The sequence below is a fragment of the Drosophila suzukii genome, chromosome 2L (genome assembly GCF_043229965.1).
Source record: "Drosophila suzukii chromosome 2L, CBGP_Dsuzu_IsoJpt1.0, whole genome shotgun sequence".
NCBI lineage: Eukaryota > Metazoa > Arthropoda > Insecta > Diptera > Drosophilidae > Drosophila > Drosophila suzukii.
This window is the reverse complement of record NC_092080.1, coordinates 17,850,884-17,868,741: the sequence shown is the minus strand read 5'-3', so window position 1 is coordinate 17,868,741 and position 17,858 is coordinate 17,850,884. Positions and strand designations below refer to the sequence as shown.

Below are 17,858 nucleotides of genomic sequence, written 5' to 3'. Positions count from 1 at the left end.
AAATATCTTGTGTTCTCACTAAGATATTTGAGTAGAACCCAAGTTTAACAATTATAAAAAAAAGTTTACAACACTGCCTAAGGGAACCTCCTTTCGTTGGTCAATACTAAAATTCAAATATCGGGCGCAATTCTGTTACCAGCCTAACAATGCAAAACTATTATAAATACAATTAAATTTACTTTATTATGAGTTTTGTAAAAATATGGCTTGCTTGGTTCGTTTGGATGGTAACTTTAGAATTATACATGTCTCTGTGTTTTGTCGGGTTTTTTTAAAATTTTTTTGCGATATTAACCGTCGGCTTACAGTCATTAAATTGTGAACAAATTCCACATTTTCAAAGTTTGCCAAGCTGCAGCTCAGAATATACTCAATGTATCCTATTCATTTATTCGGTCAAATTAAAGGGTGGCATTATAGTTATAAAGGAAAAGCGCATCTGAAGAAATAATTAAAAAAATTAAGAGTACAAACCATTCTTTTCTTTTTATTAACCCATTTAAAAATGTTGAGTTTTTCTTTTGTGATCAAACTTTGGGGTCCAACTCAACCAGGAACTACCATCATTCTTCCTGTGGAATTTTGTTAGTGTTATAAGTGTTATTCAAGTTAAAACTCCTTTTTTTTATGTTAAGAGGTTATGTTTCAACATTAGTGCAGAGTTTTAAAAAGGCCAATTTATAAGTTCTTTTTATATACAACTACTGAAATTTAATAGATCTTAATGAATTATTAATTATTATTGTTCATGTACAAATGTCATTAGTATCTATTAAAATGGTTTATTTCGACTTTAGCATATTAAACTCGATTTTGCTAGTAATAGATCATTTGACAGCATAATTGTATTGCACTAAAACAAGTTCAAATTATACAGCTGATGCTTTTTAAATAGCCCGCGAATGATAAATTCCCCACAACCACAGTCAATTAGTATACACAGTCCGTTGGCTCTTAAACTATTATCGCCGCATTGTTACGCCTCCTAATGCTCTTGATTGATTCATTGCCTCAAATTGTCACATAGAACCCCCTTCCTCTATAAAAAAGTGTGATTAGAGCGACGCAATTGAATCGAAAGCTGAAATGTCAAGTTCATGCGCATGCGCAAAGTCTCCAACTGCGTTCGAATGCAAAAGGCAGTCACAAATCAAATCGAATCAGCAGTGGCCTCTCGCACTTGTTTTCCCCCATGTATCTTTCGATTTACTATAGCTGAATCCAACTGTTGCGTGATTTTCCCCTCCTACTCTGCCACCCCCTTTTTTATATGTTTCCCACTTCAAGTTTCAGCTGCGGCTTACAAAGTCTCGCGCTTGTTTTTCATGTTTATAGTTTCGTTTTTGTTGCCGCATTTGGCCGTTGAATGAAATGCGTCAGTGTATCAATAACAATCCCCCCTCAAACTTCCTGCAACATTTTCTCACCACACCTCCTTTGGAGTACACAGACAAAAATTGTGGAAAGGTTGTTGTTTATTTTGTTTGAATTTATTTTATGATTAACTTTGTACAACTGTTTCACCTTTTAAATTACTTGATATCCTGTTAAGGTAAGCTTCAAATCTACAAAATATTCCTTAGTGTTTTTTTTGTAAGCCTGTATAGAATATTTTCTCAACAAATATTTTTCTGTGCATTTTTAACAGATCTTTTATCTACTGAAACTAAATTATTTTCTTAAATGCTAGGCATAAAATCTAAAAAATACTTACAAATATTTTAAAGAATTTCTGTATAATATTTACTGTCAACCTTTTATTTCTGTGCACCGTCTTGCGATTGAATCGACTGCATTGAACTGACTGCAATGATTTATTGTACGCCGGCGGCCAAGAGTCAAGCGTCAATCGTGTCGACAGTCTCCCCTTACTTGGAGTCCGACTCGAAAATGGCAAGAAATTTCCTACTGGGCTTCGTTTTGGCAATAGCCGGTAATTGACCGGCAAAAGAAAATCACACAGAAGTCGCGGGGTCAATACGAATTTGGTGTGCTCTTGCCTTCGACCATATATGTAATTTAGAAAATTGATTCGACTTGGGGGTAACTAATAACCACTTTGTTCGTACTTAATTTAACATAATAATTGAAAGCTATTTGGTAGTATAATAGTTTGATTTAATCGACTAAACAGGTACCCACTACTTTTAATTTGAAAATGTGTAATACATTAACCTATGATTAGTATGGGAAATAGAAAATATTATTTTTCATTGATAGATCAGTTCAAAATTTACCATAAATATCATATCCAAATATATGGTATTATATTATCCAAACACAAGCGTAATTGCAAAACCATTCATTGTAAACATTTTGATATGATGATATATGTTATGGTATGATACAAACCATTAAAATAGAAACTTATAGTTTAATTTATAATGATTTAAAATCTTTAAGATAGATATTTCAAATTAAAGAGCTGTTTGCATTTTTTTAAGATAATCTCTAACTTGTTAATTTGTATTTTTCAATTTTGTCTTTTAAAAATAATATTTTTTGTAGTTTCCAATACAGTTTAACTAATGTGTCTCGGACTTACTTTACCTGTAGAGTATTTAAAAAATAAGCTGATGGGTTAACTGCGCTCTTTCTTTCTGCCACTCTTTTGCATTTCACCCGAAGAGTAAAAGTAGCACACAGCAGCAACTGCGATAAGAGACACGAGCAACATCTGCAGCAGCAACAGCAGCAACATCAGCAGTCACAACAGCAACACTCGCACTCGTCTGACATTCGGCGACTATCTGGCTGTGTTTTCACTCTTCAGTTTTCAGTCGTTCGCTGGCAGACGCGCCGACAACGTGCGTCGCAGTCGCAGCCTTTTCCGATTCGGGTTCAGATCGAGATTCGGGTTTCGATTAACATTCGCGCAGTGCTAGTTTTGCAGGGGTTTTGTGCGTGATTGCAAAAAGTGTCGCACGAGCAAAATAGAAAAGTGCACTGCATGCAGGTGCATGCAAATGTGAGTTTCAGATGGTTGAGATTACGAACGGATGATAACGGGACATATTGAGTTTATGTGGCGCCAATATCGTTATCTATATGTGCATAGTCTTTTAGATGGGAGGAAAATGTTGAAGAAAGGGGAGAGGGGGGGAAAGGTTCTGCCCCACAGACTTGGCCAACACTTGAGACGCCAACTTTTTGCGTCTTTTGCCCACAAGCATGCGAAAATATTTCTGCACACTCAAAGATAAAATTGGTATATCAATGGTCATTACCTTGTTATATGGTTTTCTGGAAACTAAACAAACATATATTTCTCAAAAATAATAATTATTTATTTCTTTTTGGAATTTCTATTTAAAAATTCTTATAAATTATTTTTAAACTTTCAAAATTTAAGATGTATTTAATATATATATGCCATGATTAATGCCAGAGGAAGCCTTAAAGTTATAGTATTGAACTTGTGTAGACCGCTTTTTCACTGTGTATATATTTGTTTGTGCTTTCCTCTTGGCCATTTCAAATTTTTTTCGCAAATTTATTGCGCACAGCAGAGTGTTTGTTTGTAAACATTTTGATTCGACTAATTGGACACGTTCGCCGCATTCGGTGCACTCACTAATTTACTCATAAATGGAGCCACACCAAATCAACAGCGTCATCGGTGTCCAAAACGCGTAGAGCCAGGAAGATATAAAAAGTCAGAAAATTTCCCTTGAATTACACAATTGCCACAGCTTGGAACAAAACAAAAAACAGCTGACTTTCGCGCACCCTTTTACACGTTGCCTCCGCTTTTTATCGCCTTACTTGTTGAAATCGTTTTGGCCAAGAGAGAACCAGAGAGCTGCCTCTTTTTCGGCCACCCGTACGTATGAGCAATGTCAAGTATACGCTCCGTAGACCACCGGCATTGAGTGCGAAGAGAGCTGAAATGGGCTTGGGGGTGGGAAAAGCACCATCAGCTGTCCATTGCCCCCGTTCACTTTTCCGTTGGCTTTTATTTTCATGCGCTTTACTTTGTTGCGATGCGATTCGATTCGATTCTGTTCGATAGCTTTGTTTTTAAAAATACATTTCCATTTGTTTTGATTTCCCCTTCAGTTGGAATTTTTCTTTGTTTCGCGTTGCTGATAATAGGATAGGTACGAGCCATTTAAAGAACCGTCGGAACCATCGACAGGTTGGACAAGCTATGGCAGTCCTATATTAGGAAAAATTAAGTATATATATTTTTTCAGTTAAATTATTAATAATTTATAATAAGGTGTCAATCGTTTCTTTTGATTATTATTAAAAAAGATTGATAAAATAATTTTTTGGAATTTAATTTAAAATAATTTATTATTTTCAATATTGGGCAATAAAAGTTCTTACAAAAAATGAAACCATTTATGTACCTATTCAATAAATTACTTCCTATAATTTCTTATATTTTAGAAACAAAAACAAGTGCGTGTAATTTAAAGTATTCAAGTACTCGTCACACTGTACATCCCATATAATCGCTGCAAACTCACATACGCATTGCACGAAAAAGCGACGTATCAAGACTTATATATTTAATTAAATTTGTGAGTTGTTGGGCTCTTTGTTGTTGGTGCTGCCTATAATACTGCTTCATTTGGCGTCGCTTGAGAACGGCAATCCCCATCGAATAGCATCATTTGTCGCTGAGCATCGGAGCTGATTGCTTGGCGCCCGGAGTAATCAAAATCGGGTTTAATTTCGTCTAAGGTTTACGAGTGCGGGGTGAAGCCGCCGGTGGCAAATCATAGCCCATTAGAAGTTAACTTAAAGATCAGAATTCTACAACTTGTTATTCGTGAAGTGACCCAGAAAAACGCTGCTTAAAACTAGGTCAGAGTGCTAAAAAAAATAAGCAAACCAAAACATAAGCGGAACAAAACGGCATGAACTTGGAACGAAGAGCATCTGTGAAATTTTAATTGAGACTTTGGAGTCTCGGGTGTTTGGCATTTCTCACCTGGTGGCCACTGCCTCACCTGATGACCCACCATGAAGGGCATCTGCGGTGAGCAGCTCAACAACTGCATTCTCCTGGGCGACTGTGAAAATAGCGAACATGGTTCCGGACTGCCCGAAGATTTCACGGGCGAGGGAGCGGAACTGGAGTCCGGAGGTGGAATGGGTGGCAGTTTGACCTACGCGGCCCGCCAAATCCGCATGAGACAGGTGCACAGCATGGCCGTGCGATCGGGAAGTGCCTACGATACCCTGGAGCGACCCTATCGCCATGATAAATCACGCGGTCGATGGGCCAAATCGGTGGACTTCTACTTCGCCAGCTGCACACTCGCCTTCAGCTCGCTGATTTTCTCCGAGCTCTCCACCTTTGGAATACTTCACGGCGGTTGGCGTAAGTACCCTTAAGCATTCTTAGATCCAGGGAAAAGGTACTTAAAAGTTGTTACCTCCCATAAGAGCAATAAAATATGAGTACACACTAAAAAAACATCATGAATAGACCAATAAATATACTATACTGACTATTTATAATCCCTAAAAATTCAGAGTATGAAATATTTTCGATCGGTATTCAAAATCTTCAATACGATTTATTTGATTTTACTTTCCTTTGTTATTTCTGCTTAGATAACAATGTAATTCCTATACGAAATTTCATTAAATTTTATTTAATTATTGAGTTGGTTTTTCCACTTTGTTGCCATTTCCATATGCTATCAATAAAATTTCAATTAACTAAACCAAAGGTTATCAGGACTGCGTACATGACGGCTTTTTGCGTTGACTTTAAACAGTAATCATATTTCGCAAGTGATAAGGTGAACAGCAGGGGTTGTCATTACCGCAAATATAAAACAACTATCCCAGAGTCCCAGTCATTAGTCGACCCTAATTATCTCAGAAACTTGTTTTAAAACGATTTGGTTGTTGGTAATCACCAATTAATTGATTTCATAATTGCATTGCTCACCGTATTTAAGATAAGTCAAGTAATCACAGGGCTCGTCACGGCTAATGAGTGTACAATGTAGGAAATAGCTATTGATATATAACAACTAAGAGTAGTCAGAGTTCAGAATGGGTTTCAATCACTCAGAAAAATATATATGTTTCATATTATTAGGTTATAATCCATGTTTTTATCTGTACAACAGTTATTAATATTTAAAATAAATATTTTATTTTATATTCCCTCTAGTGTTTTTCATAATCGCCTACCTTATGGGAATGTTCTTCTACTCGCTGCCCATATTTTTGATCCAAGCATTTCTGGGACAATTCTCATCTTCTGGATCGATCTCTGCATTTCGTGTGGCGCCCATATTCAAAGGTGGGTAATCTGAAAGAAGTTGGTATCTGTTTAATATTCCAACCATTATTGTATACTTTTAGGCATCGGCTACGCCATTCTGCTCCTCAATCTGGGCACTCTAACCTACTATTGTATTGGAGCTGTGGTGCCCCTTATCTACACCGTGAATTCCCTGCATAGGGTGTTACCCTGGATGAGTTGCAACAACACATGGAATACCAAGGAATGTTCCTTGCACGACAACTACGATGAAAATGTGAGTTTGGTGTTAATTTGTATTGTTATGTTTGCGGTTACTTCATGAAGTTGTATTTTTCTAGGACTATAGAGTCGATCCCCATTCCACCGTGGAGTTCTTTAGGTGAGAATGATACAAACTACTTTAGGTTGAGCTTAAGCTAATGTCTTCACATTCTCTAGATCAACGATTGCCTCTACTCAAGAAGGTTCCAATCCAATGAGCATATCTTGGTCAATGCTCATTGGCGTTTTGGCCATTTGGCTGGTGGTTCTGGCCTTGCTTTATAAGCCTGTGGCTTTTGTAAGTATTTAGGTACCCGTAAACATCTATATTTTTAATTTACCTCTAAAAAGTCAGAGCATTATTAAGTTTAGTTTTGTACACTTTCAGATTGGTAAAGCCCTGCGATGTTTCTGTATACTGATGTTCGGTTTTTTTGTGGCTGTATTTCTATACGTGGTTATTCACGAACAAGTCACGTTTGATACTCTGCAATATTACTGGTTGCCCCAGGTGGATAGCTTAGATAGCATTATTGCCACGGTCCGCACCGCCCTTCTGATGGCCGGAGTGGCCTTGGGTCCGGGATGGGGCAGTATTATAACCCTGTCGAGCTACAACAACTTCCGCAGCGATGCCGAAAGATTGAGCTTCTGGGTGTGCCTTACTCATATCACGATCGGCTTAATGGGACTTCTCTGCTGCAATGTGGCCCACGATCACTTTGAAGGTGGGCATAAAGACAATATTACTGTCTACTCATTATATCCCGACTTGTATTTATTTGTATTAGAAATTTTATTTTACAATTTTTAATAACTTTTATAATTTAATTATTTATCTAGACCATGTGGGCATGATGCCTTTGCATGTGGATGAGAAGCATCATATGCAGTTCCTGTACCTCTGTTTCTCCTACTTGTTTGGGAGGTTTACGACGACACCAAATCTCTGGTCCTTTCTCTTCTTTGGCATGCTATTCTTGTCGGAACTATGTGCCTTGGTAAGTTACATTTTCAATATAAATATAATATAATTAATTTATTTGTATATTTAGATAATCCAAATGATGTCTGTCATAACTGCCTTGTTTGATGAGTTCGAGACGTTGCGATCGAAAAGAACGATAGTAATATCTTCATTGGTCTTCTGCCTCACGGCCTCCTCAGTTTATTTTTGTACTCAGGTGGGAATGGAGTTAACGAACTATTGAAAGTATTGACTGATTTTGAAATTTGTTTTCCAGTTGGGCTTCAGTCAGCTGACTCAGCTGCCCAATTTGGCGGTGTTTACCCATGTGTTTATCTCGGGAGTGCTTCTGCTGATGACCACTTGGGTTTATGGTCGCGTCCGATTCCAGTGCGATTTGCAGTTTATGCTGGGCAAAACGATCTCAAGTTTCAAAATATTCTTCATACGCTTTGTCACACCCATTTTTCTGGGACTGTGTTTGGTAAGTAGTGGCCTGGAATGAAAGGTAACCCGAATTGAATTTTATAACATCTTCTTGTAGTACCCAAGAGATTGAGTAAATAAGTTTCCGCAGTTATTAATATCCCCTTTTTCTTTCAGTTCCAGCTCACTTATTTATTTTCGCGTGATCGCATCCACGACGTCCTAATTTACATGAGTCAGGGATTGATCATCTTAACGGCCATATCGTATATGGTTTATAAGGTGTGTCGTACGAATGGCGGCTGGCGCCAGCGATTGCAACAGTGCCTCGCACCACATGACTGGCATCCGGTGGATGCGGACAACCGTCGATTTTACGAGGAAATCATGGGCATCTCCGAGATGCTGGTGATCGATGCCAATGCCAATACCACATAGTGCCTAAATATCGAATACTCTTTAGATCAAAACTCAACACTTAAGGCGTCGCCACATGACAAATGAACTGAACTGAACTCACTTTTATTATACACCCATATGTGGTCACACTCACGTACACGGTCACACCAATGCACACACAAAATCCATACTAACACAGACGCACACGAGTACTATATACAAATACGGATCAAGTGCTAGTAGTGATCGTTGGATTTTATAATGAAGTTGTACTGATATTTTCCAAATGCTAGCTTTAGTGAACAATAAACTGGTGATATTTAGTAGTTGCCTACTAAAAAGTTCAACAAGCTTCGGCCAAAAAATATTGTTACGATATAATAAAGTTTTACCTTTTAGCCATGTAATCGATGTTTTTAAGATGGATTTTAAACTAAACGGGAAGTATTTTATTTAAAGTTCACATATATTGGAGATACAATAAATTCATAAAATGTTATTAAGTCTTTAATAGGGCGGGCTTAGGGAATTGATCTGCTTGCTCTCTGCCGCCACACACAAAGTGTACATCGGGAGCAGCCCAATGATGTGTGTGATGATCTGCCTCGTGCAAAATACTTATACAAACAAAAAACCTTGGTCATTGTATTGTAAACTAAGTAAAGTTTTTTTAACATATTTGAAAAAATAGTTTAATTTTTTATTTTTTATTTTGATTGCAATTCGTAGTTACTGTTTAAGAAAATATGTACATACCTGTTACTGTTAAGGTTAAATCAGAATATTGATTCAATCAAATGTAATGCTTTAATAGCCAAACCACTTGGAGTGATTCGACGCTAAACTCTTAATTAGGGCATTATTGAAATCAAGAGATTAAGCGTAAATGTTTTTACTCATTTTGATTAGCTTATAAAGTTTTCCTTCTGTTTTCTTGTCTGCCCATTTTCCGAGCACAAAAAAAAATTCTAGTTCCCTCATCGCAATGAACTTGACAATGTAAACGAACAAAAGCAAAATGGCGCAGATATGAGAGCTCTGTTAATATAAATTTAAATGAAAATGCCAGAGAAGAAAATTTTTGGTAGACAATGAAAATACCCTTAAAATGTTTATATATAAAACAAAAAATGTTTTATACTTTTTTGCACATATAGACCCTAAAATATAATTATATTTCAAAATAGTGTCCGCAGTAAAATAATGCAAATCCAAACTGAATTAAAGAGCAAACATAAATAGGCTAATTTAAAGGATGAGCATATCAGTCCGTTGGAATAGACTTGCTGTCTGTATTGGATTCACTTCGCCGGCAGTGGTTGAACTATTTAATTCGTCTATTCAAAGTAAAACGCTCGCGGATCGTTTGCTGCACACAAAATACACAAAAAAAAATATTAATTTCATAAATTACAATATGGTATACGAAACTTCGTATGGCACTGGGCAAAAGGCCTTTTCTCCCGATTTGAATCGAGGGAATTGGGAAAAGCCCACTGACTATATATTTGCCTGCATTGGATTAGCTCTAAAACTGGATCTTTTTGATACTACTTATTATACGACCCACGATATGGGCAGTAAGTAATAAAAACGACTAGTGCTATCTCTTTTGCTTGGGTTTTTTTATAGAGCCTCGTTCAGTAGATTGTCCGAATCTTTTTAGGGGCGTTGAGCTGCTGATCAGCATCAAACTTAATACTATATATAGACTTGAGTTTTATAAGTTTGTTGGCACATTTTTTTTCTTTATTAAAAAATAATATTTTATGTAATGCATAAAACAAAAAGGTAAGAACCATGTACAATCATTGCAAATACGTTAATTTTTGGCATACTGGCTTACGAATTTATAGCTAGAGATTATTTTCATGAACAAGATTCATTCAGTTTTACAATAAGTTTTAGACATAAAAGAGGACTAAACTTATATTATTTTTAACGATCTTTCATAGTTCTTCGAATATTGCCGTATTTTGTGCATATGTTTATTTTTTTGGTTCCGAGTATAGTCATGCACTCTTTTATGGGACAGTTCTCCAGCAGCGGCTTTATCTCCGCCTTTCGCCTGTCGCCTTTTTTCAAAGGTAAGTGTCTTACCAGGGTAGACACAGATATTATACGTTTATATTAAAATTTAATTTTAGGCATGTGATATGTGAGCGTTTTTTTGACTCTCTCAATGCTAATTTATTATAGCATTTATGCTGCTCTTCCGCTTTTCTTCATTATACACTCTTTTCGACCCACTCTACCTTGGAGTTGTGAAGGCTTAACATCTTGGTTCAATACGACCTCTGGACGATCGACTGTAGGAAATGTGTTTAAAGAAATATCCAAAAAAATAATAACATTTTCTTGAATCTTTAAGATATGTAAAGTTTCGATTAGTGGGGAGTACTCTGAATTCAAAAACAACTCAGGTTATAAAATACTTCATGTACCTTCCACGCTCTTCTTTCTGTAAGTATTATTTCAAATTTTTTCCAAGCGTAAAACAGTTGATCCTTCAGTACTAAAGATTTGCAAGTGTTTTTAACATTAAACATCTTTTCGTTTTAAATTTGTAGGGATCACTTTGACGAGAAAGAGGAATTCCGGGTATTAATAATGACTACGAGCTATCCTGGCCTTTAGTTGGCCTCTTCGCTCTAGTTTGGGCAGTAATTGCAATTATTTTTTATACATTTTCAGAGCCGGCGAAGTTTGGAAAATTTATACGCTACATGGTTATTGGGACACTGATTCTTCTTCTAGTGTGCTTTGTGCGCTTTCTTTTTCTTCCAGGAGGTCTTTCGTGGCTAGGCGAATATATATCTCCAAAACCAGGGAATTGGGCTATGGGGACTGTCTCGTCGTTCCTCATCGCTACACAAGCGTTTGGAGCTGGATGGGGCGGTGTGATAGCCCTGTCCAGTTTCAATAGATTCAAGACCAACATAATGTCGTACAGTTGGATTATTTCTTTTGGACAGATTTTTATCTTCATTATGTTTGGAATGGTTTCCTTTATGCTGGAACAATACTTCAAAGGTATTAACTTTTTTAATTTTTCATATCATTTACTAAAGATAGAACTACTATTTCAGGACTTGTTGAAGTATTTGATAAAACATACGTAAACAATATTTGGCAAATGCTTTTAGGCAGTGCCAGTGCATTATCTACAACGAGTTGGGCAAACCTGTGGACTTTTATTTATTATACTGCATTGTTAATGGCGGCTGTTATTTCCATAGTAAGTCAGTTTGGTATTATTTTTCATTCATAGGAATAACTATTTAAACCAAGGGTCTGAAAATAATTGTCAAAGTAAAAAACCCAATTCCCTATGCTAAAATAAAACTGTGAGGAAAACAATAGTGATTGGATCGACTTAAGTTCTCACATATATATTTTCCCTTTCAGACGACTCAAATATTCACTGCATTGCAAAGTTTGTTTGATGAGTTTGAGGAACTCAGAGTAAGAAAACAAAAGGTTACCTTTAGCCTAATTGGTGGTCTTGCAGTGTGTTCCATTTTCTTCTGCACAAATGTAAGAAACTAAAATTAAAATAGGCTCCTAACCAACTTATTAATGTTCAAAATTGAATTAAACTTACTCTTGTTCTATATTTTCCAGCACGGTATTGATTACTTTATTCATTTCGCTATTGATGGCCTTATTTCACACAGTGTGCTCCATTTACTGCTATTACTAGTGATTTTATGGATCTACGGTCGAGAAGGTTTCCAGCGGGATGTTGAGTTTATGTTGGGTCAGCCGTTCGCCTCCTGGAAGATTTACATGCTCCGATTCATAGCTCCAGTATTTTTAGTGATTTGTATGGTTTGTCTTAAGTTATTATTTAATTTTTACTTAATACTTGAGTTGATGCTTTTTTACTAGCTGTCAGGAATAAGTTTGTCCATATTGGACCTCACTCTTTTGTCTAAAGTGATCCTTGTGACGTGCATAGTTCTGGTGTGTTTACCAATTCTGGCAATACCTGGCTACGGATTTTACAACCTATCCGAAAGCACTGGCACCTTTTGCGATCACCCTAGACGCACCTGTCGACCCACCGATTGGTATCCGGTTGAGATAGAGCACCGCCAGAAGTACGAGGAAGGAACCACTGAGACCCACCAGCTCTTTGAGGTTATAGAAGATGTAAACTAAGTAGCAATACCAAATTTGTAGTTTTCATGAATGCAGAAATAAATACAAATGTTATAAACGGTTTTCGGTTTCCAACATGAAAAGTGCGTATAAAATCCGGATAGTTAATCAAACTTGAGGGTATAAACACACGGTTTTTTAGTGTAACCACCTTAAAAATACCTTTCTATAAGGACAAGAAAAACGCTATAATCAACGGCCTGGACTAATAGATAACCGCTACTCAGCTAAAGAGAGTGCAAGAGGGATGGATTTATGCTTGATTGTGGCTAGCGCCTTTAAGCGCTACCTAGCGCCACCTAGCCTATAACAGCAGCTAGCCCACAGCGCTTCTAGCGGCTGGTGGTGTATTAGTGAAAACAGCTGATTTGCTGCATGTGGTGTGTAGTCTCGACTGAATTTGTAAAATATTGATTTTTATTTGGTTATAACGTTTTGGTGACGGTTACGATTTAAAAAACTTTTGGCATGTTGATGGGATTTGGTAATAAGAAAACACTATCATTTAAGTTTTTACAAAATATTTTTTCAAATGCTGGGCGCTGGACAGGTTTTAGTGATATGGTCGTTTGTGGGCGTTAGAGTTGGCGTGGCACTCAGCTAAAACAAGCTTTCGTTGCACAAGAAACCAAATAATTTGTATGCCAAGTCGCAACATTCTACCTCTTATAGTTTCCGAGATCTCAGCGTTCATACGGACAGACGGACATGGCTAGATCGACTCGTTTAGTTATCCTGATCAAGAATTTATCTACTTTATGGGGTCGGAAACGCTTCCTTCTACCTGTTACATACTTTCCGACGAATCTATTATACCCTTTTACTAAACGTGTAACGGGTATACAAAGAAGAACGTTGGTACTACCTGTGGCAATGCAAGTTCAGGGAGGTTACCCATTTGCAATGCACCTTAGGCATCTAATTGGATTTAAATCCGATTTTCAAATTTTGGTACACGGTTGAGAATTAAATCAAAGTGGAACACAGTTTTTATGTGATTCGGAATAAATTTCACTCAATATAGATTTCAATCCGTCTATTTAAGTTAAAATTATTTTTTAGTGGGATGAAATTTCTGTGACGCCCCAGAATATAATAAGTAGTATGAGCATCTCAGTTCAGTGCGATGAGCTGAACATCGGCTTGCCGTCGAGATCGGATTCAGTTCGCTAGCATCGGGTCTACATTTTAGTCCGACTATTTAAGGAAAAACGTCAGCGGATCGTTCGCTGTACGCATAATATTACCTTCATAGCCGAGTAAAATTTGTTCGTGCATTTATAAAAAACACCTAATAATCCCAATTAGCAATATGGTATGTGAAACATCATATGACACTGGGAAAAAGGTATTTTCTCCCGATCTGAATCGAGGGAAGTGGGAAAAACCTACGGACTATATATTTGCCTGCGTAGGATTAGCTATGAAGATGGATGTCTTTGATTTCATGTATTACTTACTTTCGGATATGGGCAGTAAGTAATCAAAATGAATTGCGCTTTTCTTATGTTATATAACAGGGCTAACAAGCTCCAGGGTTAGCTTAATCGTTTTATGGGCGTTACGTTGCTGATAAATTTGAATACCATTACTGAACTAAATTTAGAACTTTATTCTAATGTGTTTATATGCGCTTTATGTCCGTTTGTTAGAAACAACATTGGAAAAAATGTAAAAATTAAGAGATAAGTACAACTCTTTAATTGTTAATTACTTTTAATTGTATAGCTTGAGATTAAGTTCTTAGACGAGACTGTGCAGTTATAATATGAGTTTAAGACCTAAAAGATGACTAAACTAGTATCATTTTAACCAACCTTTCTAGTTCTTGGAATATTGCCGTATTTTGTGTATGTGGTCATTTATTTGGCTCCAATCATATTCATACACTCCTTCATGGGCCAGTTCTCCAGCTGTGGCTTTATCTCCGCCTTTCGCCTGTCGCCTTTTTTCAAAGGTAAGTCTCTAGGAGGAAGGGTAGACAAAGATATTATACGTTTTATATTAAGACTTGATTTTAGGCATGGGATACTTGAGCGTTTTCCTGACTCTCTCAATGCTGAATTATTATAGCATTTACGCTGCTCTTCCGCTATTGTTTATAATAAACTCTTTCCGACCCACTTTACCCTGGAGTTGTGAAGGTTTAAAGTCTTGGTTTAATGCGACCTCTGGACGATCAACAGTAGGAAGAACGATTCAAATTAAACAATAAAAAAATTCTTTGTTCTTAAAGATATGCAATGAGACCAATAATGGAGAGCGTTCTAAAATTAAAAACGCTACAGATAAGGAACTTCATGTACCTTCCGTGATTTTTTTTGAGTAAGTAGACAATTAAAATGAATTCCACATTTTATAAATTTATTTAATTTAATTTGTGATCAAAAGAAAATTCAATTGAATACATTTTTTTTAATTGACAACAACTCTTCTTAAAAACTATATTTTAAAGTATTTTTTCTTTGATCATAAGCTTAACTTAGTTTATACGCTCCAGAAAAAAAATAATGGCAATTACAAAGTTCTCTTAATTTTGTAGCAGTTTCTTTGACGGTTTGCGAGAGAAAGGGGGAATACCGGAAATTGATGATGCATATGAGCTGTCCTGGCATTTTGTGATCCTCTTCGCTCTAGTTTGGGGAGTAATTGCATTTATTTTTCATAAATTTTCGGATACAGCGAAGTTTGGAAAATTTTTACGTTACATGGTTACTTGCACACTGATTCTTCTTTTAGTGTGCTTTGTACGCTTTCTTTTTCTCCCAGGAGATTTATCGTGGCTAGGCAAATATATAGCTCCAAAACCAAATAATTGGTCTTTAGGAACTGCCTCAACATTTTTCATCGCTATACAGGCGTTTGGAGCTGGCTGGGGCAGTGTGATAGCATTGTCCAGCTTTAATGGGTTCAAGACCAACATAATGTCGTACAGTTGGATAATTTCCATTGGACAAATCTTTATTTTCATTACGTTTGGCTTGGTTTCCTGTATGCTGGAACAGCACTTTAGAGGTAATGGCAATTTTTTCAATTCAAAAACTTTCCTAAGCATTATATTCAAAATTTCAGAGCTTGCTGACGCTTCTGATAAACGTGTATTAAACGTTTGGCTGATGTTTTTGTCCAGTGCCAGTGCTTTATCCACAATGGGTTGGCCAAACCTATGGACTATAATTTACTATACTACGTTATTAATGGCGGCTGTTATTTCGATAGTAAGTTGATGTGTCCAATTAAATATTTTAAGCTGATTGCAACCCTACTAAAATAAACATCTTGAAAATAGAAATTGAGTGATTTAATCAAATTACTAAATTAAATCGCCAAAACTATTTACTTTGGACAGTGCAATTTTCGAGCAATTAAAATTATTTGTAAATGTAAGAAACGTGTTAACTTTTATTTTACGCTTGTTTTCATTACTCAACTCGACTTTCAATTAACCGATTTTTCCCACCATAGATATAAGTTATAAGTTATTTGAATATTCAAGTATATATTTTTCATTTCAGTCGACTCAAATATTCACTGTCTTGCAAAGTTTGTTTGACGAGTTCGAGGATCTTAGAGAGAGAAAACAGGAGGTTACCTTTGGCCTTATTGCTGGGCTTGCATTCTGTTCCATTTTCTTTTGCACAAATGTAAGTACTTAATATTTCTCAAGCTCTTAAAAAACGATTTCGGAAACTACCTTTAGCAAGACGAAGTTTAAGTAACCTACAAATTACCCGAATTAAAATAGAATAAATTAATTTTTGAACTTCTGCAATATTTATCTGTTGTTTAATGTTTCATGTCAATAGCTTTTACCCGATTGTTCCTATACCAGCTATAGGATATAATCAATCCAATCAGGACTGTTTTCAAACTTCAAACTTGTTTTGCATTAATAGCTTTTGAACTAAATGGAATGACTAGTTATACTGATCAAGAATAGCTGGACTCTGTAGGGTCGAAAATTCTCTTTCACAGTGCTCAAACATTTTAACAAAGATTATAGTATCCTATGCATGAGTATAATAACTTTGGGCTTATGACTATTTCCCAAACCTATACTTATTTTCGCTTATATTTCCAGCATGGTATTACATACTTTTGTTCTTTCTATTCTGATGCCGCTATCTCAAACATTTTGCTCCATTTACTGCTTCTTTTGGTGGTTTTGTGGATCTACGGTCAACAACATTTCCAGCGGGATGTTGAGTTTATGTTGGGGCAGCCTTTTGCGTCCTGGAAGATTTACATACTCCGTTACATAGCTCCATGTATTTTATTAATTTGTATGGTTTGTTATAGACTAATAACTTGTTTTATGTCTGTAAAACCTTTAATTTATATTTTCATTATACTAGCCGATAGGAATAGGATGGTCCATAGAAGATCATTCTTACGTCTCAATGGAGTTCCTTGTGATGTGCATTGTTGTGGTGTGGTTACCCACTCTGGCAATACCTGGCTACGGATTTTACATCCTATCCCAAAACACTGGCAGCTTTTGGGAACGCCTTAGACGCACCTGTCGACCCACCGATTGGTATCCGGTTGAGATGGAGCACCGCCAAAAGTATGAAGATACTGTGGGAAACACTGAGGCTCACCAGCTGGTTGAGGTTACCGAGGAGGTGAACTAAGTAATAATATAATGACAATTGTAGTACAAAACAATTGTATCAATAATAACCAAATAATAAAAAAATAGAATACAGTAAATAAAATTGCTTTGGTTAAAGTATACAAATCTTATTAATTTTATTGCACAATTATTAGCTTTAGATTTTCAGTTTCACTGTCTGATTAAAGTTCTTAAAGGATTAAGTTCCTTCCTAGAGTCTTTAATCAGAACTAACCTTACAAGTTTAACTATCTCAATATAAATACGTTTTAATTATACATATAAATTATGAAATACTTTTAATAGATTTGAAAGTTCACCGAGGTTATCAAATATAATTACTCTTAATAAATGTTCCTAGTAGCCACACACATAATTAAGCAAACTTGATTAGAGGTTGACTAGTAATTTTATAGCTGAATCTGTGTTTATGCTATGCCTATTTCATGAAATCATTTCAAGCAATAAGCAAATTCGTGTTTGCATAAAAACCTTTTCATGTATTCGGTAACACTCGAAAGTTGACGATGAATTCAGTCCCAAAGCATTAAATGCTGAGGCACTGCCTTCTTTACTCTAAAGATCTCTATATAAATTGCAAATGATCGACAGTTAAGCTGATCTCATTTTATGAATTTGTGTGTGTTGTGTAAACAGGGACTATTTTTATTTCGTGTGTTGAAAAATGCATGAAAATCATGGCATATATAGTATGAGTCTATCTTTCAATTATCAATATACAGCTCAGTAAAATTGAACGCTTTATTAAATAGAACTGATTGAAC

At 36.1% G+C, this 17,858-nt stretch overlaps 2 protein-coding genes and 1 pseudogene across 8 annotated transcripts; all 3 read left to right on the top strand.

Moving 5' to 3' along the window:
- Window positions 1–2,783: 2,783 nt before the first annotated feature.
- On the top strand, window positions 2,784–8,701 carry LOC108021614 (sodium- and chloride-dependent glycine transporter 1). The gene is made up of 11 exons (XM_017090414.4): window positions 2,784–2,971; window positions 4,696–5,338; window positions 6,146–6,277; window positions 6,340–6,515; window positions 6,580–6,620; window positions 6,680–6,800; window positions 6,891–7,230; window positions 7,346–7,503; window positions 7,558–7,686; window positions 7,747–7,953; window positions 8,073–8,701. Exons 2-11 carry the CDS (start codon window positions 4,978–4,980, stop codon window positions 8,331–8,333), a joined length of 1,926 nt encoding a protein of 641 aa, XP_016945903.3. The 5' UTR covers window positions 2,784–2,971; window positions 4,696–4,977; the 3' UTR covers window positions 8,334–8,701.
- Window positions 8,702–9,620: 919 nt separating this feature from the next.
- On the top strand, window positions 9,621–12,489 carry LOC108010579 (sodium-dependent acetylcholine transporter-like; annotated as a pseudogene).
- Window positions 12,490–13,485: 996 nt separating this feature from the next.
- LOC108007590 (sodium- and chloride-dependent neutral and basic amino acid transporter B(0+)-like) lies at window positions 13,486–17,171 on the top strand. 7 transcript variants are annotated; one of them, XM_070997405.1, is made up of 9 exons: window positions 13,489–13,933; window positions 14,284–14,415; window positions 14,468–14,643; window positions 14,695–14,783; window positions 15,001–15,473; window positions 15,531–15,676; window positions 15,974–16,102; window positions 16,540–16,741; window positions 16,814–17,133. In XM_070997405.1, the coding sequence occupies exons 1-9, from the start codon at window positions 13,771–13,773 to the stop codon at window positions 16,969–16,971; spliced, it is 1,668 nt and encodes a 555-aa protein (XP_070853506.1). In that variant the 5' UTR covers window positions 13,489–13,770; the 3' UTR covers window positions 16,972–17,133. The 7 variants fall into 7 exon arrangements, with proteins under 7 accessions (XP_070853507.1, XP_016926777.3, XP_070853506.1 ...); XM_070997402.1 differs by having other exon boundaries at window positions 13,491–13,933; window positions 15,004–15,473; window positions 16,540–16,746; window positions 16,814–17,169; XM_070997407.1 differs by having other exon boundaries at window positions 13,493–13,773; window positions 16,540–16,746; window positions 16,814–17,168.
- The last annotated feature ends 687 nt before the right edge of the window (window positions 17,172–17,858 follow it).